This window comes from Phyllobates terribilis, unplaced genomic scaffold (assembly GCF_046119375.1).
Source record: "Phyllobates terribilis strain yellow unplaced genomic scaffold, ASM4611937v1 Scaffold_9__5_contigs__length_417890890, whole genome shotgun sequence".
In the NCBI taxonomy this organism is placed as follows: Eukaryota; Metazoa; Chordata; class Amphibia; order Anura; family Dendrobatidae; genus Phyllobates; species Phyllobates terribilis.
In genome coordinates, this window is record NW_027362769.1 from 194,398,570 (window position 1) to 194,423,579 (window position 25,010).

General features: G+C 51.1%; 1 protein-coding gene across 1 annotated transcript in view; it reads left to right on the forward strand.

Annotated features, from left to right (window-relative positions):
- The first annotated feature begins 596 nt into the window (after positions 1 to 596).
- LOC141161325 (solute carrier family 35 member F5-like) overlaps positions 597 to 25,010 on the forward strand; it is a 131,626-nt gene continuing 107,212 nt past the window's right edge. Inside the window, exons 1-2 of the mRNA XM_073646138.1 lie at positions 597 to 629; positions 2,527 to 2,762. Coding sequence (XP_073502239.1) covers positions 597 to 629; positions 2,527 to 2,762 — 269 coding nt within the window. The remainder of the gene's footprint in view (positions 630 to 2,526; positions 2,763 to 25,010) is intronic.

Here is a 25,010-nt window from a genome sequence, read left to right on the forward strand (position 1 = left end):
CTCTCTGCAGACGCGCCCCCTCTGCAGGTGCTTCTCTCTGCAGGCGAGCCCCCTCTGCAGGTGCTTCTCTCTGCAGGCGCTCCCCCTCTGCAGGTGCTCCCCCTCTGCAGGTGCTTCTCTCTGCAGGCGCTCCCCCTCTGCAGGTGCTTCTCTCTGCAACTGCTTCTCTCTGCAGGCTCACCCCCTCTGCAGGTGCTTCTCTCTGCAGGTGCTCCCCCTGTGCAGGTGCTTCTCTCTGCAGGCGCGCCCCCTCTGCAGGTGCTTCTCTCTGCAGGGGCGCCCCCTCTGCAGGTGCTTCTTCCTCCAGGCGCGCCCCCTCTGCAGGCTCGCCCCCTCTGCAGGTGCTTCTCTCTGCAGGCTCGCCCCCTCTGCAGGTGCTTCTCTCTCCAGGCGCACCCCCTCTTCAGGCACACCCCCTCTGCAGGTGCTTCTCTCTGCAGGCACGCACCCTCTGCAGGTGCTTCTCTCTGCAGGTGCTCCCCCTCTGCAGGCACGCCTCTTGGGCAGTTTCTTGTTTATAATCACTTTTCTTTATTGGACTAATAAATAGAGCAAGAGTTCTGCTTCTTTAGCTCCAGTGCAAATGATGTGTTTCCATGGTAACTGAGCGTAAACACATTCTGGGCGATGTACAAATGACTGACACCTCCTCGGGGGCAGGATTGTTCCTTTCACTCCCCAGTGTCTGATACGTCCTTCGAGTCAGGGTGACATCCCGAATGACTGAGGCCTCCTCGGGGGCAGGGCGATTTCCCTGGTAAACGTCGTCTCCTCAGGGGCAGGGCGATTTCCCTGGTAAACGACGTCTCCTTGGGGGCAGGGCGATTTCCCTGGTAAACGTCGTCTCCTCGGTGGCTGGGCTATTTCCCTGGTAAACGTCGTCTCCTCGGTGGCTGGGCTATTTCCCTGGTAAACGTCGTCTCCTCGGTGGCTGGGCTATTTCCCTGGTAAACGTCGTCTCCTCGGTGGCTGGGCTATTTCCCTGGTAAACGTCGTCTCCTCGGTGGCTGGGCTAGTTCCCTGGTAAACGTCGTCTCCTCGGTGGCTGGGCTATTTCCCTGGTAAACGTCGTCTCCTCGGTGGCTGGGCTATTTCCCTGGTAAACGTCGTCTCCTCGGTGGCTGGGCTATTTCCCTGGTAAACGTCGTCTCCTCGGTGGCAGGGCTATTTCCCTGGTAAACGTCGTCTCCTCGGTGGCAGGGCTATTTCTCTGGTAAACGACGTCTCCTCGGTGGCAGGACGATTTCACTGGTAAACGACGTCTCCTCGGTGGCAGGGCGATTTCCCTGGTAAACGACGTCTCCTCGGGGGCAGGGCGATTTCCCTTGTAAACGTCGTCTCCTCGGGGGCAGGGCGATTTCCCTTGTAAACGTCGTCTCCTCGGTGGCAGGGCGATTTCCCTGGTAAACGTCGTCTCCTCGGTGGCAGGGCGATTTCCCTGGTAAAAGTCGTCTCCTCGGTGGCAGGGCGATTTCCCTGGTAAACGTAGTCTCCTCGGTGGCAGGGCGATTTCCCTGGTAAATGACGTCTACTTGGTGGCAGGGCGATTTTCCTGGTAAACTACGTCTCCTCGGGGGCAGGGCGATTTCCCTGGTAAACGTCGTCTCCTCGGTGGCAGGGCGATTTCCCTGGTAAACGACATCTCCTCGAGGGCAGGGCGATTTCCCTGGTGACCGAGGTCTCCTCGGGGGCAGGGCGATTTCCCTGGTGACCGACGCCTCCTCGGGGACAGGGCGATTTCCCTGATGACCGACTCCTCGGGGGCAGGGCGATTTCCCTGGTGACTGACACCTCCTCGGGGGTAGGGCGATTTCCCTGGTGACTGACACCTCCTCGGGGGTAGGGCGATTTCCCTGGTGACTGACACCTCCTCGGGGGTAGGGCGATTTCCCTGGTGACTGACACCTCCTCGGGGGTAGGGCGATTTCCCTGGTGACTGACACCTCCTCGGGGGTAGGGCGATTTCCCTGGTGACTGACACCTCCTCGGGGGTAGGGCGATTTCCCTGGTGACTGACACCTCCTCGGGGGTAGGGCGATTTCCCTGGTGACTGACACCTCCTCGGGGGTAGGGCGATTTCCCTGGTGACTGACACCTCCTCGGGGGTAGGGCGATTTCCCTGGTGACTGACACCTCCTCGGGGGTAGGGCGATTTCCCTGGTGACTGACACCTCCTCGGGGGTAGGGCGATTTCCCTGGTGACTGACACCTCCTCGGGGGTAGGGCGATTTCCCTGGTGACTGACACCTCCTCGGGGGTAGGGTGATTTCCCTGGTGACTGAAGCCTCCTCGGTGGCAGGGCGATTTTCCCTGGTGACCGACGCCTCCTCGGGGACAGGGCGATTTTCCCTGGTGACCGACTCCTCGGGGGCAGGGCGATTTCCCTGGTGACTGACACCTCCTCGGGGGCAGGGCGATTTCCCTGGTGACTGACACCTCCTCGGGGGCAGGGCGATTTCCCTGGTGACTGACACCTCCTCGGGGGTAGGTTGATTTCCCTGGAGACTGAAGCCTCCTCGGTGGCAGGGTGACCCCCTACCAGTGACTGATACTTTTTCGGGGGACAAAGTGAGCCCAATAACAGTGCTGTCCTTTCTTCCAGGCTTCGTCGGCCTCTTTAACCTCCTGCTCCTCTGGCCGGGCTTCTTTCTTTTGCATTACACCAAGTTTGAAGCATTTGAATTCCCAAATAAACTGGTCTGGATTTATCTGGTGATCAACGGCCTCGTGGGCACCGTCCTCTCCGAGTTCCTGTGGCTGTGGTGAGTGTCACCCTGGCCAATAAGACAGAAAGAAAATAGTGATTGTCCTCAATTAGTGATGATGGATCCTGTGCTGAGTGATTCCCCCCATATAGTGATGACGGATCCTGTGCTGAGTGATTCTCCCCCATATAGTGATGACGGATCCTGTGCTGAGTGATTTCCCCCCCCATATAGTGATGACGGATCCTGTGCTGAGTGATCCCCCACCCCTTTAAAGTGATGATGGATCCTGTGCTGAGTGATTCTCCCCCATATAGTGATGACGGATCCTGTGCTGAGTGATTCCCCCCCCCCCATATAGTAATGATGGATCCTGTGCTGAGTGATTCTCCCCCATATAGTGATGACGGATCCTGTGCTGAGTGATTCCCCCCCATATAGTGATGACAGATCCTGTGCTGAGTGATTCCCCCCCATATAGTGATGATGGATCCTGTGCTGAGTGATTCCCCCCCATATAGTGATGACGGATCCTGTGCTGAGTGATTCCCCCCCATATAGTGATGACAGATCCTGTGCTGAGTGATCCCCCCCCATATAGTGATGACGGATCCTGTGCTGAGTGATTCTCCCCCATATAGTGATGATGGATCCTGTGCTGAGTGATTCCCCCCCATATAGTGATGACGGATCCTGTGCTGAGTGATTCCCCCCCATATAGTGATGATGGATACTGTGCTGAGTGATTCTCCCCCATATAGTGATGACGGATCCTGTGCTGAGTGATTCCCCCCATATAGTGATGAAGGATCCTGTGCTGAGAGATTCCCCCCCATATAGTGATGACGGATCCTGTGCTGAGTGATTCCCCCCCATATGGTGATGATGGATCCTGTGCTGAGTGATTCCTCCCCCATATAGTGATGATGGATCCTGTGCTGAGTGATTCCCCCCCATATAGTGATGATGGATCCTGTGCTGAGTGATTCCTCCTCCCATATAGTGATGATGGATCCTATGCTGAGTGATTCCCCCCCATATAGTGATGACAGATCCTGTGCTGAGTGATTCTCCCCCATATAGTGATGATGAATCCTGTGCTGAGTGATCCCCCCCCCCATATAGTGATGATGGATCCTGTGCTGAGTGATCCCCCCCCCCCATATAGTGATGATGGATCCTGTGCTGAGTGATTCCCCCCCCATATAGTGATGATGGATCCTGTGCTGAATGATTCCCCCCCCCCCATATAGTGATGACGGATCCTGTGCTGAGTGATTCCCCCCCATATAGTGATGATGGATCCTGTGCTGAATGATTCCCCCCCCCCATATAGTGATGACGGATCCTGTGCTGAGTGATTCCCCCCCATATAGTGATGATGGATCCTGTGCTGAGTGATTCTCCCCCATATAGTGATGACGGATCCTGTGCTGAATGATTCCCCCCCCCATATAGTGATGACGGATCCTGTGCTGAGTGATTCCCCCCCATATAGTGATGACAGATCCTGTGCTGAGTGATTCCCCCCCATATAGTGATGACGGATCCAGTGCTAAGTGATTCCCCCCCATATAGTGGTGATGGATCCTGTGCTGAGTGATTCTCCCCCATATAGTGATGACGGATCCTGTGCTGCTTGATTCCCCCCCCATATAGTGATGACGGATCCTGTGCTGAGTGATTCCCCCCCATATAGTGATGACGGATCCTGTGCTGAGTGTTTCTCCCCCATATAGTGATGACAGATCTTGTGCTGAGTGATTCTTCCCCCCATATAGTGATGACGGATCCTGTGCTGAGTGATTCCCCCCCATATAGTGATGACTGATCCTGTGCTGAGTGATTCTCCCCCATATAGTGATGACAGATCTTGTGCTGAGTGATTCTTCCCCCCATATAGTGATGACGGATCCTGTGCTGAGTGATTCCCCCCCATATAGTGATGACGGATCCTGTGCTGAGTGATTCCTCCCCCCATATAGTGATGACAGATCCTGTGCTGAGTGATTCCCCCCCATATAGTGATAACGGATCCTGTACTGAGTGATTCCCCCCTATATAGTGATGACAGATCCTGTGCTGAGTGATTCCCCCTCATATAGTGATGACAGATCCTGTGCTGAGTGATTCCCTCCCCATATAGTCATGACGGATCCCGTGCTGAGTGATAGCTCCCCCATATAGTGATGACGGATCCTGTGCTGAATGATTCCCCCCCCATATAGTGATGACGGATCCCGTGCTGAGTGATCCCCCCCCCCCCATATAGTGATGACGGATCCTGTTCTGAGTGATTCCCCCCCATATAGTGATGACTGATCCTGTGCTGAGTGATTTCCCCCCCCCATATAGTGATGACGGATCCTGTGCTGAGTGATTCCCCCCCATATAGTGATGATGGATCCTGTGCTGAGTGATTCCCCCCCATATAGTGATGACAGATCCTGTGCTGAGTGATTCCCCCCCCATATAGTGATGACAGATCCTGTGCTGAGTGATTCCCCCCCCCCATATAGTCATGACGGATCCCATGCTGAGTGATTCCCCCCCCCATATAGTGATGACGGATCCTGTGCTGAGTGATTCTCCCCCCCCATATAGTGATGACGGATCCTGTGCTGAGTGATTCCCCCCCCATATAGTGATGACGGATCCTGTGCTGAGTGATCCCCCCCCCCCATATAGTGATGACGGATCCTGTGCTGAGTGATTCCCCCCATATAGTGATGACGGATCCTGTGCTGAGTGATTCCCCCCCATATAGTGATGACGGATCCTGTGCTGAGTGATTCCCCCCATATAGTGATGATGGATCCTGTGCTGAGTGATTCCCCCCCCATATAGTGATGACGGATCCTTTGCTGAGTGATTCCCCCCCATATACTGATGATGGATCCTGTGCTGAGTGATTCCCCCCCATATAGTGATGATGGATCCTGTGCTGAGTGATTCCCAACCCCATATGGTGATGACGGATCCTATGCTGAGTGATTCTCCCCCATATAGTGATGACGGATCCTGTGCTGAGTGATTCCCCCATATAGTGATGACGGATCCTGTGCTGAGTGATTCCTCCCCCCCATATAGTGATGATGGATCCTGTGCTGAATGATCCTCCCCATATAGTGATGATGGATCCTCTGCTGAATGATCCCCCCCCATATAGTGATGGCGGATCCTGTGCTGAGTGATTCCCCCCCCATATAGTGATGATGGATCCTGTGCTGAGTGATTCCCCCCCCATATAGTGATGACGGATCCTGTGCTGAGTGATTCCCCCCCATATAGTGATGACGGATCCTGTGCTGAGTGATTCCCCCCCCCATATAGTGATGATGGATCCTGTGCTGAATGATCCCCCCCATATAGTGATGACGGATCCTGTGCTGCGTGATTCCCCCCCCCATATAGTGATGACGGATCCTGCGCTGAGTGATTCCCCCCCATATAGTGATGACGGATCCTGCGCTGAGTGATTCCCCCCCCATATAGTGATGACGGATCCTGTGCAGAGTGATTCTCCCCCATATAGTGATGACAGATCTTGTGCTGAGTGATTCTTCCAGCCATATAGTGATGACGGATCCTGTGCTGAGTGATTCCCCCCCATATAGTTATGACAGATCCTGTACTGAGTGATTCCCCCCCATATAGTGATGACAGATCCTGTGCGGAGTGATTTCCCCCCCCATATAGTGATGACGGATCCTGTGCTGAGTGATTCTCCCCCATATAGTGATGACAGATCTTGTGCTGAGTGATTCTTCCCCCATATAGTGATGACGGATCCTGTGCTGAGTGATTCCCCCCCATATAGTGAGGACGGATCCTGTGCTGAGTGATTCCCCCCCCATATAGTCATGACGGATCCCGTGCTGATTGATAGCCCCCCCATATAGTGATGACGGATCCTGTGCTGAGTGATTCCCCCCCCATATAGTCATGACGGATCCCGTGCTGAGTGATTCCCCCCCCCCCCATATAGTGATGACGGATCCTGTTCTGAGTGATTCCCCCCCATATAGTGATGACGGATCCTGTGCTGAGTGATTTCCCCCCCCATATAGTGATGACAGATCCTGTGCTGAGTGATTCCCCCCCATATAGTGATGACAGATCCTGTGCTGAGTAATTCCCCCCCCCATATAGTCATGACGGATCCCATGCTGAGTGATTGCCCCCCCCCCATATAGTGATGACGGATCCTGTGCTGAGTGATTCCCCCATATAGTTATGATGGATCCTGTGCTGAGTGATTCCCCCCCATATAGTGATGACAGATCCTGTGCTGAGTGATTCCCCCCCCATATAGTGATGATGGATCCTGTGCTGAGTGATTCCCCCCCCCATATAGTGATGACGGATCCTGTGCTGAGTGATCCCCCCCCCATATAGTGATGACGGATCCTGTGCTGAGTGATTCCCCCCATATAGTGATGACGGATCCTGTGCTGAGTGATTCCCCCCCCCATATAGTGATGACGGATCCTGTGCTGAATGATCCCCCCCCCATATAGTGATGATGTATCCTGTGCTGAGTGATTCTCCCCCATATAGTGATGACGTATCCTGAGCTGAGTGATTCCCCCCATATAGTGATGATGGATCCTGTGCTGAGTGATTCCCCCACCATATAGTGATGACGGATCCTGTGCTGAGTGATTCCCCACCATATAGTGATGATGGATCCTGTGCTGAGTGATTCCCCCATGTAGTGATGACGGATCCTGTGCTGAGTGATTCCTCCCCCCCATATAGTGATGATGGATCCTGTGCTGAATGATCCTCCCCATATAGTGATGATGGATCCTCTGCTGAATGATCCCCCCCATATAGTGATGGCGGATCCTGTGCTGAGTGATTCCCCCCCCATATAGTGATGATGGATCCTGTGCTAAGTGATTCCCCCCCCATATAGTGATGACGGATCCTGTGCTGAGTGATTCCCCCCCATATAGTGATGACGGATCCTGTGCTGAGTGATTCTCCCCCATATAGTGATGACGGATCCTGTGCTGAGTGATTCCCCCCCCATATAGTGATGATGGATCCTGTGCTGAATGATCCCCCCCATATAGTGATGACGGCTCCTGTGCTGAGTGATCCCCCCCCCCATATAGTGATGACGGATCCTGTGCTGAATGATCCCCCCCCATATAGTGATGACGGATCCTGTGCTGAGTAATTCCCCCCCATATAGTGATGATGGATCCTGTGCTGAGTGATTCCCCCCCCCTTATTGTGATGATGGATCCTGTGCTGAGTGATCCCCCCCATATAGTGATGACAGATCCTGTGCTGAGTGAATCCACCCCATATAGTGATGATGGATCCTGTGCTGAAAGATCCCCCCCATATAGTGATGACGGATCCTGTGCTGAGTGATTCCCCACTATATAGTGATGACGGATCCTGTGCTGAGTGATTCCCCCCCCATATAGTGATGACGGATCCTGTGCTGAGTGATTCCCCCCCATATAGTGATGATGGATCCTGTGCTGAGTGATCCCCCCCCATATAGTGATGACGGATCATGTGCTGAGTGATTCCCCCCCCCATATAGTGATGACGGATCCTGTGCTGAGTGATTCTCCCCCATATAGTGATGACGGATCCTGTGCTGAATGATCCCCCCCCCCCATATAGTGATGACGGATCCTGTACTGAGTGATTTCCCCCCATATAGTGATGACGGATCCTGTGCTGAGTGATTCTCCCCCCATATAGTGATGATGGATCCTGTGCTGAATGATCCCCCCGATATAGTGATGACGGCTCCTGTGCTGAGTGATTCCCCCCCCATATAGTGATGACGGCTCCTGTGCTGAGTGATTCCCCCCCATATAGTGATGATGGATCCTGTGCTGAGTGATTCCCCCCCATATAGTGATGATGGATCCTGTGCTGAGTGATTCCCCCCCCCCATATTGTGATGATGGATCCTGTGCTGAGTGATTCCCCCCCATATAGTGATGATGTATACTGTGCTGAATGATCCCCCCCATATAGTGATAACGGATCCTGTGCTGAGTGATTCCCCCCCATATAGTGATGATGGATCCTGTGCTGAATGATCCCCCCCATATAGTGATGACGGATCCTGTGCTGAGTGATTCCCCCCCATATAGTGATGGCGGATCCTGTTCTGAGTGATTCTCCCCCATATAGTGATGACTGATCCTGTGCTGAGTGATCCCCCCCCCGTCATCACTATATGGGGGGGATCATTCAGCACAGGATCCATCATCACTATATGGGGGGGGGAATCACTCAGCACAGGATCCGTCATCACTATATGGGGGGGAATCACTCAGCACAGGATCCGTCATCACTACATGGGGGGGGAATCACTCAGCACAGGATCCATCATCACTATATGGGGGGGGAATCACTCAGCACAGGATCCGCCATCACTATATGGGGGGGGATCATTCAGCAGAGGATCCATCATCACTATATGGGGAGGATCATTCAGCACAGGATCCGTCATCACTATATGGGGGGGGGGATCACTCAGCACAGGAGCCGTCATCACTATATGGGGGGGATCATTCAGCACAGGATCCATCATCACTATATGGGGGGGAATCACTCTGCACAGGATCCGTCATCACTATATGGGGGAGAATCACTCAGCACAGGATCCGTCATCACTATATGGGGGGGAATCACTCAGCACAGGATCCGTCATCACTATATGGGGGGGGAATCACTTAGCACAGGATCCATCATCACTATATGGGGGGGGAATCACTCAGCACAGGATCCGCCATCACTATATGGGGGGGATCATTCAGCAGAGGATCCATCATCACTATATGGGGAGGATCATTCAGCACAGGATCCATCATCACTATATGGGGGGGAGGAATCACTCAGCACAGGATCCGTCATCACTACATGGGGGAATCACTCAGCACAGGATCCATCATCACTATATGGTGGGGAATCACTCAGCACAGGATCCGTCATCACTATATGGGGGGGGAATCACTCAGCACAGGATCCATCATCACTATATGGGGGGAATCACTCAGCTCAGGATCCGTCATCACTATATGGGGGAGAATCACTCAGCACAGGATACATCATCACTATATGGGGGGGGGATCATTCAGCACAGGATCCGTCATCACTATATGGGGGGGGGAATCACTCAGCACAGGATCCGTCATCACTATATGGGGGGAATCACTCAGCACAGGATCCGTCATCACTATATGGGGGGGGGATCACTCAGCACAGGATCCGTCATCACTATATGGGGGGGGGAATCACTCAGCACAGGATCCATCATCACTATATGGGGGGGGAATCACTCAGCACAGGATCTGTCATCACTATATGGGGGGGAATCACTCAGCACAGGATCCATCATAACTATATGGGGGAATCACTCAGCACAGGATCCGTCATCACTATATGGGGGGGGGGCAATCACTCAGCATGGGATCCGTCATGACTATATGGGGGGGGGAATTACTCAGCACAGGATCTGTCATCACTATATGGGGGGGAATCACTCAGCACAGGATCTGTCATCACTATATGGGGGGGGGAAATCACTCAGCACAGGATCCGTCATCACTATATGGGGGGGAATCACTCAGAACAGGATCCGTCATCACTATATGGGGGGGGGGGGAATCACTCAGCACGGGATCCGTCATGACTATATGGGGGGGGAATCACTCAGCACAGGATCCGTCATCACTATATGGGGGGGCTATCAATCAGCACGGGATCCGTCATGACTACATGGGGGGGGAATCACTCAGCACAGGATCCGTCCTCACTATATGGGGGGGAATCACTCAGCACAGGATCCGTCATCACTATATGGGGGGAAGAATCACTCAGCACAAGATCTGTCATCACTATATGGGGGAGAATATGGGGGAGAATCACTCAGCACAGGATCCGTCATCACTATATGGGGGGGGGAAATCACTCAGCACAGGATCTGTCATCACTATATGGGGGGGAATCACTCAGTACAGGATCTGTCATAACTATATGGGGGGGAATCACTCAGCACAGGATCCGTCATCACTATATGGCTGGAAGAATCACTCAGCACAAGATCTGTCATCACTATATGGGGGAGAATCACTCTGCACAGGATCCGTCATCACTATATGGGGGGGGAATCACTCAGCACAGGATCCGTCATCACTATATGGGGGGGAATCACTCAGCGCAGGATCCGTCATCACTATATGGGGGGGGGAATCACGCAGCACAGGATCCGCCATCACTATATGGGGGGGGATCATTCAGCACAGGATCCGTCATCACTATATGGGGGGGATCATTCAGCACAGGATCCATCATCACTATATGGGGGGGGGAATCACTCAGCACAGGATCCGTCATCACTATATGGGGGGGAATCACTCAGCACAGGATCCGTCATCACTATATGGGGGGGGAATCACTCAGCACAGGATCCATCATCACTATATGGTGGGGAATCACTCAGCACAGGATCCGCCATCACTATATGGGGGGGGATCATTCAGCAGAGGATCCGTCATCACTATATGGGGAGGATCATTCAGCACAGGATCCATCATCACTATATGGGGGGGAGGAATCACTCAGCACAGGATCCGTCATCACTATATGGGGGAATCACTCAGCACAGGATCCGTCATCACTATATGGGGGGGGGATCATTCAGCACAGGATCCGTCATCACTATATGGGGGGGGGATCACTCAGCACAGGAGCCGTCATCACTATATGGGGGGGATCATTCAGCACAGGATCCATCATCACTATATGGGGGGGGAATCACTCAGCACAGGATCCGTCATCACTATATGGGGGAGAATCACTCAGCACAGGATCCGTCATCACTATATGGGGGGGAATCACTCAGCACAGGATCCGTCATCACTATATGGGGGGGGAATCACTTAGCACAGGATCCATCATCACTATATGGGGGGGGAATCACTCAGCACAGGATCCGCCATCACTATATGGGGGGGATCATTCAGCAGAGGATCCATCATCACTATATGGGGGGGGTCATTCAGCACAGGATCCATCATCACTATATGGGGGGGATCATTCAGCACAGGATCCATCATCACTATATGGGGGGGAGGAATCACTCAGCACGGGATCCGTCATCACTACATGGGGGAATCACTCAGCACAGGATCCATCATCACTATATGGTGGGGAATCACTCAGCACAGGATCCGTCATCACTATATGGGGGGGAATCACTCAGCACAGGATCCATCATCACTATATGGGGGGAATCACTCAGCTCAGGATCCGTCATCACTATATGGGGGAGAATCACTCAGCACAGGATCCGCCATCACTATATGGGGGGGAATCACTCAGCACAGGATCCATCATCACTATATGGGGGGGGAATCACTCAGCACAGGATCCGTCATCACTATATGGGGGGGATCATTCAGCACAGGATCCATCATCACTATATGGGGGGGAATCACTCAGCACAGGATCCGTCATCACTATATGGGGGGGATCATTCAGCACAGGATCCATCATCACTATATGGGGGGGAATCACTCAGCACAGGAGCCGTCATCACTATATGGGGGGGATCACTCAGCACAGGATCCATTATCACTATATGGGGGGGATCATTCAGCACAGGATCCATCATCACTATATGGGGGGGAATCACTCAGCACAGGATCCGTCATCACTATATGGGGGGGATCATTCAGCACAGGAGCCGTCATCACTATATGGGGGGGATCATTCAGCACAGGATCCATCATCACTATATGGGGGGAGAATCACTCAGCACAGGATCCGTCATCACTATATGGGGGAGAATCACTCAGCACAGGATCCGTCATCACTATATGGGGGGGGAATCACTCAGCACAGGATCCATCATCACTATATGGGGGGGAATCACTCAGCACAGGATCCATCATCACTATATGGGGGGGAATCACTCAGCACAGGATCCGTCATCACTATATGGGGGGGAATCACTCAGCGCAGGATCCATCATCACTATATGGGGGGGAATCACTCAGCGCAGGATCCATCATCACTATATGGGGGGGATCACTCAGCCAGGATCTGTCATCACTATATGGGGGGATCATTCAGCACAGGATCCGTCATCACTATATGGGGGGGGAATCACTCAGCACAGGAGCCGTCATCACTATATGGGGGTGGATCATTCAGCACAGGATCCATCATCACTATATGGGGGGGGGAATCACTCAGCACAGGATCCGTCATCACTTAATGGGGGGGGGGGATCACTCAGCACAGGATCCGTCATCACTATATGGGGGAGAATCACTCAGAACAGGATCCGCCATCACTATATGGGGGGGAATCACTCAGCACAGGATCCGTCATCACTATATGGGGGGGATCATTCAGCACAGGATCCATCATCACTATATGGGGGGGAATCACTCAGCACAGGATCCGTCATCACTATATGGGGGGGATCATTCAGCACAGTATACATCATCACTATATGGGGGGGAATCACTCAGCACAGGATCCATCATCACAATGTGGGGGGGGGGGAATCACTCAGCACAGGATCCATCATCACTATATGGGGGGGAATCACTCAGCACAGGATCCATCATCACTATATGGGGGGGAATCACTCAGCACAGGAGCCGTCATCACTATATGGGGGGGGAATCACTCAGCACAGGAGCCGTCATCACTATATCGGGGGGATCATTCAGCACATGATCCGTCATCACTATATGGGGGGGGATCACTCAGCACAGGATCCATCATCACTATATGGGGGGGAATCACTCAGCACAGGATCCGTCATCACTATATGGGGGGGGAATCACTCAGCACAGGATCCGTCATCACTATATAGTGGGGAATCACTTAGCACAGGATCCGTCATCACTATATGGGGGGGATCTTTCAGCACAGGATCCATCATCACTATATGGGGTGGATTCACTCAGCACAGGATCTGTCATCACTATATGGGGGGGATCACTCAGCACAGGATCCATCATCACAATAAGGGGGTGGGGAATCACTCAGCACAGGATCCATCATCACTATATGGGGGGGAATCACTCAGCACAGGATCCGTCATCACTATATGGGGGGGATCCCCCCCATATAGTGATGACGGCTCCTGTGCTGAGTGATTCCTCCCCATATAGTGATGATGGATCCTGTGCTGAATGATCCCCCCCATATAGTGATGGCTCCTGTGCTGAGTGATTCCCCCCCCCATATAGTGATGATGGATCCTGTGCTGAATGATCCCCCCCATATAGTGATGACGGATCCTGTGCTGAGTGATTCCCCCCCCATATAGTGATGATGGATCCTGTGCTGAGTGATTCCCCCCCATATAGTGATGGCGGATCCTGTGCTGAGTGATTCTCCCCCATATAGTGATGACGGATCCTGAGCTGAGTGATTCCCCCCATATAGTGATGATGGATCCTGTGCTGAGTGATTCCCCCCCATATAGTGATGACGGATCCTGTGCTGAGTGATTCCCCACCATATAGTGATGATGGATCCTGTGCTGAGTGATTCCCCCATGTAGTGATGACGGATCCTGTGCTGAGTGATTCCTCCCCCCCATATAGTGATGATGGATCCTGTGCTGAATGATCCCCCCCATATAGTGATGATGGATCCTGTGCTGAATGATCCCCCCCATATAGTGATGATGGATCCTCTGCTGAATGATCCCCCCCATATAGTGATGGCGGATCCTGTGCTGAGTGATTCCCCCCCCATATAGTGATGATGGATCCTGTGCTAAGTGATTCCCCCCCCATATAGTGATGACGGATCCTGTGCTGAGTGATTCCCCCCCATATAGTGATGACGGATCCTGTGCTGAGTGATTCTCCCCCATATAGTGATGACGGATCCTGTGCTGAGTGATTCCCCCCCCATATAGTGATGATGGATCCTGTGCTGAATGATCCCCCCCATATAGTGATGACGGCTCCTGTGCTGAGTGATCCCCCCCCCATATAGTGATGACGGATCCTGTGCTGAATGATCCCCCCCCATATAGTGATGACGGATCCTGTGCTGAGTGATTCCCCCCCATGTAGTGATGATGGATCCTGTGCTGAGTGATTCCCCCCCCCTTATTGTGATGATGGATCCTGTGCTGAGTGATCCCCCCCATATAGTGATGACAGATCCTGTGCTGAGTGAATCCACCCCATATAGTGATGATGGATCCTGTGCTGAATGATCCCCCCCATATAGTGATGACGGATCCTGTGCTGAGTGATTCCCCACCATATAGTGATGACGGATCCTGTGCTGAGTGATTCCCCCCCATATAGTGATGACGGATCCTGTGCTGAGTGATTCCCCCCCATATAGTGATGATGGATCCTGTGCTGAGTGATCCCCCCCATATAGTGATGACGGATCCTGTGCTGAGTGATTCCCCCCCCATATAGTGATGACGGATCCTGTGCTGAGTGATTCTCCCCCATATAGTGATGACGGATCCTGTGCTGAATGATCCCCCCCCCCCCATATAGTGATGATGGATCCTGTGCTGAATGATCCCCCCGATATAGTGATGACGGCTCCTGTGCTGAGTGATTCCCCCCCCATATAGTGATGATGGATCCTGTGCTGAGTGATCCCCCCCATATAGTGATGACGGCTCCTGTGCTGAGTGATTCCCCCCCCATATAGTGATGATGGATCCTGTGCTGAATGATCCCCCCGATATAGTGATGACGGCTCCTGTGCTGAGTGATTCCCCCCCCATATAGTGATGATGGATCCTGTGCTGAGTGATCCCCCCCATATAGTGATGACGGCTCCTGTGCTGAGTGATTCCCCCCCATATAGTGATGATGGATCCTGTGCTGAGTGATTTCCCCCCCCCATATTGTGATGATGGATCCTGTGCTGAGTGATTCCCCCCCATATAGTGATGATGTATACTGTGCTGAATGATCCCCCCCATATAGTGATGACGGATCCTGCGCTGAGTGATTCCCCCCCATATAGTGATGACGGATCCTGTGCTGAGTGATCCCCCCCCCCCATATAGTGATGACGGATCCTGTGCTGAGTGATTCCCCCCCCCCATATAGTGATGATGGATCCTGTGCTGAATGATCCCCCCCATATAGTGATGACGGCTCCTGTGCTGAGTGATTCCCCCCCCATATAGTGATGATGGATCCTGTGCTGAATGATCCCCCCCATATAATGATGACAGATCCTGTGCTGAGTGCTCCCCCCCATATAGTGATGACGGATCCTGTGCTGAGTGATTCCCCCCCATATAGTGATGATGGATCCTGCGCTGAGTGATTCCCCCCCATATAGTGATGACGGATCCTGTGCTGAGTGATTCCCCCCCATATAGTGATGATGGATCCTGTGCTGAGTGATTCCCCCCCATATAGTGATGATGGATCCTGTGCTGAGTGATCCCCCCCCATATAGTGATGACGGATCCTGTGCTGAGTGATTCCCCCCCCATATAGTGATGATGGATCCTGTGCTGAGTGATTCCCCCCCATATAGTGATGATGGATCCTGTGCTGAGTGATTCCCCCCCCATATAGTGATGACGGATCCTGTGCTGAGTGATTCTCCCCCATATAGTGATGACTGATCCTGTGCTGAGTCATTCTCCCCCCATATAGTGATGATGGATCCTGTGCTGAATGATCCCCCCCATATAGTGATGACGGCTCCTGTGCTGAATGATCCCCCCCATATAGTGATGACTGATCCTGTGCTGAGTGATTCCCCCCCATATAGTGATGATGGATCCTGTGCTGAATGATCCCCCCCATATAGTGATGATGGATCCTGTGCTGAGTGATCCCCCCCATATAGTGATGACGGCTCCTGTGCTTAGTGATTCCCCCCCCATATAGTGATGATGGATCCTGTACTGAGTGATTCCCCCCCATATAGTGATGACGGATCCTGTGCTGAGTGATTCCCCCCCATATAGTGATGATGGATCCTGTGCTGAGTGATTCCCCCCATATAGTGATGATGGATCCTGTGCTGAGTGATTCCCTCCCCCCCCATATAGTGATGACGGATCCTGTGCTAAGTGATTCCCTCCCATATAGTGATGACGGATCCTGTGCTGAGTGATTCCCCCCCATATAGTGATGACGGATCCTGTGCTGAGTGATTCTCCCCCATATAGTGATGGCGGATCCTGTGCTGAGTGATTCCCCCCATATAGTGATGACGGATCCTGTGCTGAGTGATTCTCCCCCCCCATATAGTGATGACGGATCCTGTGCTGAGTGATTCCCCCCCCCCATATAGTGATGATGGATCCTGTGCTGAATGATCCCCCCCATATAGTGATGACGGCTCCTGTGCTGAGTGATTCCCCCCCCATATAGTGATGATGGATCCTGTGCTGAATGATCCCCCCCATATAATGATGACAGATCCTGTGCTGAGTGCTCCCCCCCATATAGTGATGACGGATCCTGTGCTGAGTGATTCCCCCCCATATAGTGATGATGGATCCTGCGCTGAGTGATTCCCCCCCATATAGTGATGACGGATCCTGTGCTGAGTGATTCCCCCCCATATAGTGATGACGGATCCTGTGCTGAGTGATTCCCCCCCATATAGTGATGATGGATCCTGGGCTGAGTGATCCCCCCCCATATAGTGATGACGGATCCTGTGCTGAGTGATTCCCCCCCCATATAGTGATGATGGATCCTGTGCTGAGTGATTCCCCCCCATATAGTGATGATGGATCCTGTGCTGAGTGATTCCCCCCCCATATAGTGATGACGGATCCTGTGCTGAGTGATTCTCCCCCATATAGTGATGACTGATCCTGTGCTGAGTCATTCTCCCCCCATATAGTGATGATGGATCCTGTGCTGAATGATCCCCCCCATATAGTGATGACGGCTCCTGTGCTGAATGATCCCCCCCATATAGTGATGACTGATCCTGTGCTGAGTGATTCCCCCCCATATAGTGATGATGGATCCTGTGCTGAATGATCCCCCCCATATAGTGATGATGGATCCTGTGCTGAGTGATCCCCCCCATATAGTGATGACGGCTCCTGTGCTTAGTGATTCCCCCCCCATATAGTGATGATGGATCCTGTACTGAGTGATTCCCCCCCATATAGTGATGACGGATCCTGTGCTGAGTGATTCCCCCCCCCCCCATATAGTGATGACAGATCCTGTGCTGAGTGTTCCCCCCCATATAGTGATGACGGATCCTGTGCTGAGTGATTCTCCCCCATATAGTGATGACGGATCCTGTGCTGAGTGATTCCCCCCCATATAGTGATGATGGATCCTGTGCTGAGTGATTCCCCCCCATATAGTGATGACGGATCCTGTGCTGAATGATCCTCCCCATATAGTGATGATGGATCCTGTGCTGAATGATCCCCCCGATATAGTGATGACGGCTCCTGTGCTGAGTGATTCCCCCCCCATATAGTGATGATGGATCCTGTGCTGAGTGATCCCCCCCATATAGTGATGACGGCTCCTGTGCTGAGTGATCCCCCCCCATATAGTGATGATGGATCCTGTGCTGAGTGATTCCCCCCCCCCATATTGTGATGATGGATCCTGTGCTGAGTGATTCCCCCCCATATAGTGATGATGTATCCTGTGCTGAATGATCCCCCCCATATAGTGATGACGGATCCTGTGCTGAGTGATTCCCCCCCATATAGTGATGATGGATCCTGTGCTGAGTGATCCCCCCCATATAGTGATGACGGATCCTGTGCTGAGTGATCCCCCCCATATAGTGATGACGGATCCTGTGCTGAGTGATTCCCCCCCCCCATATAGTGATGACGGATCCTGTGCTGAGTGATTCCCCCCCCATATAGTGATGACGTATTCTGTGCTGAGTGATTCCCCCCCATATAGTGATGATGTATCCTGTGCTGAATGATCCCCCCCATATAGTGATGACGGATCCTGTGCTGAGTGATTCCCCCCCATATAGTGATGATGGATCCTGTGCTGAGTGATCCCCCCCATATAGTGATGACGGATCCTGTGCTGAGTGATCCCCCCCATATAGTGATGACGGATCCTGTGCTGAGTGATTCCCCCCCCCATATAGTGATGATGGATCCTGTGCTGAGTGATTCCCCCCCCCCATATAGTGATGACAGATCCTGTGCTGAGTGTTCCCCCCCATATAGTGATGGCGGATCCTGTGCTGAGTGATTCTCCCCCATATAGTGATGACGGATCCTGTGCTGAGTGATTCCCCCCATATAGTGATGACGGATCCTGTGCTGAGTGATTCTCCCCCCATATAGTGATGATGGATCCTGTGCTGAATGATCCCCCCGATATAGTGATGACGGCTCCTGTGCTGAGTGATTCCCCCCCATATAGTGATGATGGATCCTGTGCTGAGTGATCCCCCCCATATAGTGATGACGGCTCCTGTGCTGAGTGATTCCCCCCCATATAGTGATGATGGATCCTGTGCTGAGTGATTCCCCCCCCCATATTGTGATGATGGATCCTGTGCTGAGTGATTCCCCCCCATATAGTGATGATGTATCCTGTGCTGAATGATCCCCCCCATATAGTGATGACGGATCCTGTGCTGAGTGATTCCCCCCCACATAGTGATGATGGATCCTGTGCTGAGTGATCCCCCCCATATAGTGATGACGGATCCTGTGCTGAGTGACCCCCCCCATATAGTGATGACGGATCCTGTGCTGAGTGATTCCCCCCCCCCCATATAGTGATAACGGATCCTGTGCTGAGTGATTCTCCCCCATATAGTGATGACGGATCCTGTGCTGAATGATCCCCCCCCCCATATAGTGATGACGGATCCTGTACTGAGTGATTTCCCCCCATATAGTGATGACGGATCCTGTGCTGAGTGATTCCCCCCATATAGTGATGACGGATCCTGTGCTGAGTGATTCCCCCCCATATAGTGATGATGGATCCTGTGCTGAGTGATTCCCCCCCCCATATAGTGATGACGGATCCTGTGCTGAGTGATTCCCCCCATATAGTGATGATGGATCCTGTGCTGAGTGATTCCCCCCATATAGTGATGATGGATCCTGTGCTGAGTGATTCCCTCCCCCCCCATATAGTGATGACGGATCCTGTGCTAAGTGATTCCCTCCCATATAGTGATGACGGATCCTGTGCTGAGTGATTCCCCCCCATATAGTGATGACGGATCCTGTGCTGAGTGATTCTCCCCCTTATAGTGATGACGTATCCTGTGCTGAGTGATTCCCCCCCATATAGTGATGATGGATCCTGTGCTGAGTGATTCCCCCCCATATAGTGATGACGGCTCCTGTGCTGAGTGATTCCCCCCCCCATATAGTGATGATGGATCCTGTGCAGAGTGATTCCCCCCCATATAGTGATGATGGATCCTGTGCTGAGTGATTCCCCCCCATATAGTGATGATGGATCCTGTGCTGAGTGATTCCCCCCCCATATAGTGATGACGGATCCTGTGCTGAGTGATTCTCCCCCATATAGTGATGACGGATCCTGTGCTGAGTGATTCTCCCCCCATATAGTGATGATGGATCCTGTGCTGAATGATCCCCCCCATATAGTGATGACGGCTCCTGTGCTGAATGATCCCCCCCATATAGTGATGACGGATCCTGTGCTGAGTGATTCCCCCCCATATAGTGATGATGGATCCTGTGCTGAGTGATTCCCCCCCCATATAGTGATGATGGATCCTGTGCTGAATGATCCCCCCCATATAGTGATGATGGATCCTGTGCTGAGTGATCCCCCCCATATAGTGATGACGGCTCCTGTGCTGAGTGATTCCCCCCCATATAGTGATGATGGATCCTGTGCTGAATGATCCCCCCCATATAGTGATGACGGATCCTGTGCTGAGTGATTCCCCCCCATATAGTGATGATGGATCCTGTGCTGAGTGATTCCCCCCCCCCATATAGTGATGATGGATCCTGTGCTGAATGATCCCCCCCATATAGTGATGATGGATCCTGTGCTGAGTGATCCCCCCCATATAGTGATGACGGCTCCTGTGCTGAGTGATTCCCCCCCATATAGTGATGATGGATCCTGTGCTGAATGATCCCCCCCCATATAGTGATGACGGCTCCTGTGCTGAGTGATTCCCCCCCCCTCATATAGTGATGATGGATCCTGTGCTGAGTGATTCCCCCCCATATAGTGATGGCGGATCCTGTGCTGAGTGATTCTCCCCCATATAGTGATGACGGATCCTGTGCTGAGTGATTCCCCCCATATAGTGATGACGGATCCTGTGCTGAGTGATTCTCCCCCCATATAGTGATGATGGATCCTGTGCTGAATGATCCCCCCGATATAGTGATGACGGCTCCTGTGCTGAGTGATTCCCCCCCCATATAGTGATGATGGATCCTGTGCTGAGTGATTCCCCCCCATATAGTGATGGCGGATCCTGTGCTGAGTGATTCCCCCCATATAGTGATGACGGATCCTGTGCTGAGTGATTCTCCCCCCCCATATAGTGATGACGGATCCTGTGCTGAGTGATTCTCCCCCATATAGTGATGATGGATCCTGTGCTGAGTGATTCTCCCCCATATAGTGATGATGGATCCTGTGCTGAGTGATTCCCCCCCCATATAGTGATGACGGATCCTGTGCTGAGTGATTCTCCCCCATATAGTGATGATGGATCCTGTGCTGAGTGATTCTCCCCCATATAGTGATGATGGATCCTGTGCTGAGTGATTCCCCCCCCATATAGTGATGACGGATCCTGTGCTGAGTGATTCTCCCCCATATAGTGATGATGGATCCTGTGCTGAGTGATTCTCCCCCATATAGTGATGATGGATCCTGTGCTGAGTGATTCCCCCCCCATATAGTGATGACGCATCCTGTGCTGAGTGATTCCTCCCCCATATAGTGATGATGGATCCTGTGCTGAGTGATTCTCCCCCATATAGTGATGATGGATCCTGTGCTGAGTGATTCTCCCCCATATAGTGATGATGGATCCTGTGCTGAGTGATTCCCCCCCCATATAGTGATGACGGATCCTGTGCTGAGTGATTCTCCCCCCATATAGTGATGATGGATCCTGTGCTGAGTGATTCTCCCCCATATAGTGATGACGGATCCTGTGCTGAGTGATCCCCCCCAAAACCAGGGGAGGAGTCCTGAGGAGATAATTTGCATATTCCCACTGCATTTTGGGGTAAGTGAAGAGTCTCCGTGAGCTCAAAGAACACTGGATTTTGGCGGTTGGAGCTGAAAAGAGGACATCGGTAAACCGCGCGCATTTTGAAGCTTTTTTTTTAAGCTTTTTTCACTGTTTTCAGAACATTAACAGTAAGAACATGGAAGAGTCCAGGAGCCATTTGGTGAGCTGCATATCCTGCTACATGTTCACAGACTTGCCAGTGGAAAAGCCAAACTTCACATGCCAGAAATGCAAGCTTGTGTCCCTGTTGGAGGAAAAGTTGCGAAATCTAGAAGAGAGGTTAACTACCTTGAAAATCATTAAGGAAGGTGAAGAGTTCTTAGACAGAGCAGAATTATCTCTTCATGATTCAGAAAGAGAAGAAATTCGAACTGCACCTGAGGAAACAGAGGAATGGAAGCATGTGACCCACAGAAGCAGGAGGATCGAGAGGCAGTCAGCACCCATACTGCTCAGGAACCAGTACCAGGCTCTCACGCAGGAGAACCATGAAGAAATACAGCAAAATAAGACTTTGCCAGCAATGAATAACCTTGTAAGCCCTCAGAATCCTCCTGGATGGAGAAAGAAGAATGTTGTGAAGAAAAAACGAAGAGTGGTGGTCATGGGGGATTCCCTGTTAAGAGGAACAGAGGCCGCTATCTGCAGACCAGACATAACCTCAAGAGAAATGTGCTGTCTTCCAGGAGCAAAAATTACAGATGTGTCTGACAGGATATCAAGACTCTTCAGACCTACAGATCACTACCCATTCCTGCTAATACATGTGGGGACAAATGACACCGCAAGAAAGGACCTGGAAACCATCTGCAGTGACTTTGAAGACTTGGGCAAGAAAGTGAAAGAATTGGGAGCGCAGGTGGTCTTCTCATCCATCCTCCCAGTGGATGGTCATGGAACAATGAGGTGGAATAAGATTCTACAGGTGAACAACTGGCTACGTCGATGGTGCCGTCAACAAGGATTTGGATTTCTGGATCACAGAATGAATTACCTATACGATGGACTACTTGCTAGAGATGGGGTGCACCTTACGAAGACTGGAAAACATGTATTTGGAAGTCGCCTTGCTACACTCATCAGGAGAGCTTTATACCAGAACAATGTGGGAAGGGAAGCAAAAGGCCAGAAAAAGCCATACAGCTGACAAATACTATTGAGATCTCTGCTACTGGAAGTGGAAAGGAAGAACAAAGACAAAAAAATCTAAATAATAAAAATATGGGAGGAAGAGAAACCAATCACAAACTAAAATGTTTTTATACAAATGCACAAAGCATGGGCAGCAAACAAGGAGAACTGGAACTACTAATGCAGGAAAAGAAATATGATGTCATTGGAATCACTGAAACTTGGTGGGACGATACACATGATTGGAATAAAAGGCTGAAAGGATACAACTTATTTGCAAGAAACAGACTTGATAAACGAGGAGGAGGTGTCGCATTGTATGTTAGAAAAGCGTATATCTGCACAGAGATTGAAGCTTCAGAGACTGGGAGTTCTGTGGAAACTGTTTGGGTAAGAATACAAGGAGAGAACCACGGAAAGGACACCATTGTAGGCATTTACTACAGGCCACCTGGGCAAGCTGAAGATATGGATGAACTCTTTATGCATCAAATGACCAAGTTCTCCAAAAAATATGACGTAGTGGTCATGGGAGATTTCAACTATCCAGACATTTGTTGGGAATCTCTCTCAAGTAAAACTAACAGGTTAAGCAAATTCTTATCCTCTCTTGCTGACAACTTTATCTTCCAAAAGGTAGGGGAGAAAACAAGGGGATCTGCTACTTTGGATCTAATCCTTATAAACAGGGAGGAAATGGTTGAGGAGGTAAAGGTGGCTGGGACCCTAGGAGGCAGCGATCATGCTATTATAGAATTTTGGATAACTAGAGGAGGAAGACATGTGAAGACTCAAACTTCAAGGTTAGATTTTAGAAAGGCAGATTTTAAGAGACTCAGAAAGAGAATAGGAGGGATCCAATGGCTGGATGTCCTTAAGGACAAAAATGTCCAGGAAGGATGGGAAATTTTTAAAAATGAGATTCTCAAAGCACAATCGTTAACAATCCCGAAAAGTAGGAAGAATGGGAAGCATTTAAGGAAACCAGGATGGATGAACACAGAACTTAAACACATGCTAAAAAGAAAGAAAGAAATGTTTATTAAATGGAAAGAGGGAGGCATATCTAAAGAAGATTATAATGCAGTCTGCAGATCCTGTAGGGCACGTATCAGGTTAGCTAAAGCTGACAATGAATTAAGGCTTGCAAGAGATGTCAAAAGCAATAAAAAAGGATTTTGGGGGTATGTCAAAAGTAAAAGAAAAGTCAAAGATGCTATAGGATTTTTACAGGATGAAAATGGAGAAATGGTAAGAGAGGATGTTGAGAAGGCCGAACTTTTTAATTCCTATTTTGCATCTGTTTTCTCTCAGAAAGAAAATGTAACATCAACTGATCTTCACTGTCCTTTTAAAGGAATAGAGGAATCCAAGTTATCTGTAAACAGAAAGATTGTGAGGGAATATTTAGCTAACATAAATGAGTTCAAGTCTCCAGGTCCAGATGAATTACACCCCAGAGTACTGAAGGAGATCGTAGAAGAAATTTTAGAACCACTCTCCATAATCTTTGAAAATTCTTGGAGAACAGGAGAAGTCCCAGAAGACTGGAGAAGAGCAAATGTTGTTCCTATCTTCAAAAAGGGGAAGAAGGTGGACCCAGGGAACTATAGGCCGGTGAGTCTGACTTCTATACCAGGAAAGATCTTTGAACAAATTATTAAACAACATGTATGTAAGTACATGGATAAGAATGAAGTGATTAACCAGAGTCAGCATGGGTTTGTAACTAACAAGTCATGTCAGACTAACTTAATTTCCTTCTATGACAGAATCACTGACTGGGTGGATCAGGGAAATGCTGTAGATATAGTATATCTTGACTTCAGCAAAGCATTTGACAAAGTATCTCACACCATCCTTATTGAAAAAATGACCAAGTATGCAATGGACCAGGCAACTGTTAGGTGGATTCATAACTGGCTTAGTGATCGGACTCAAAGG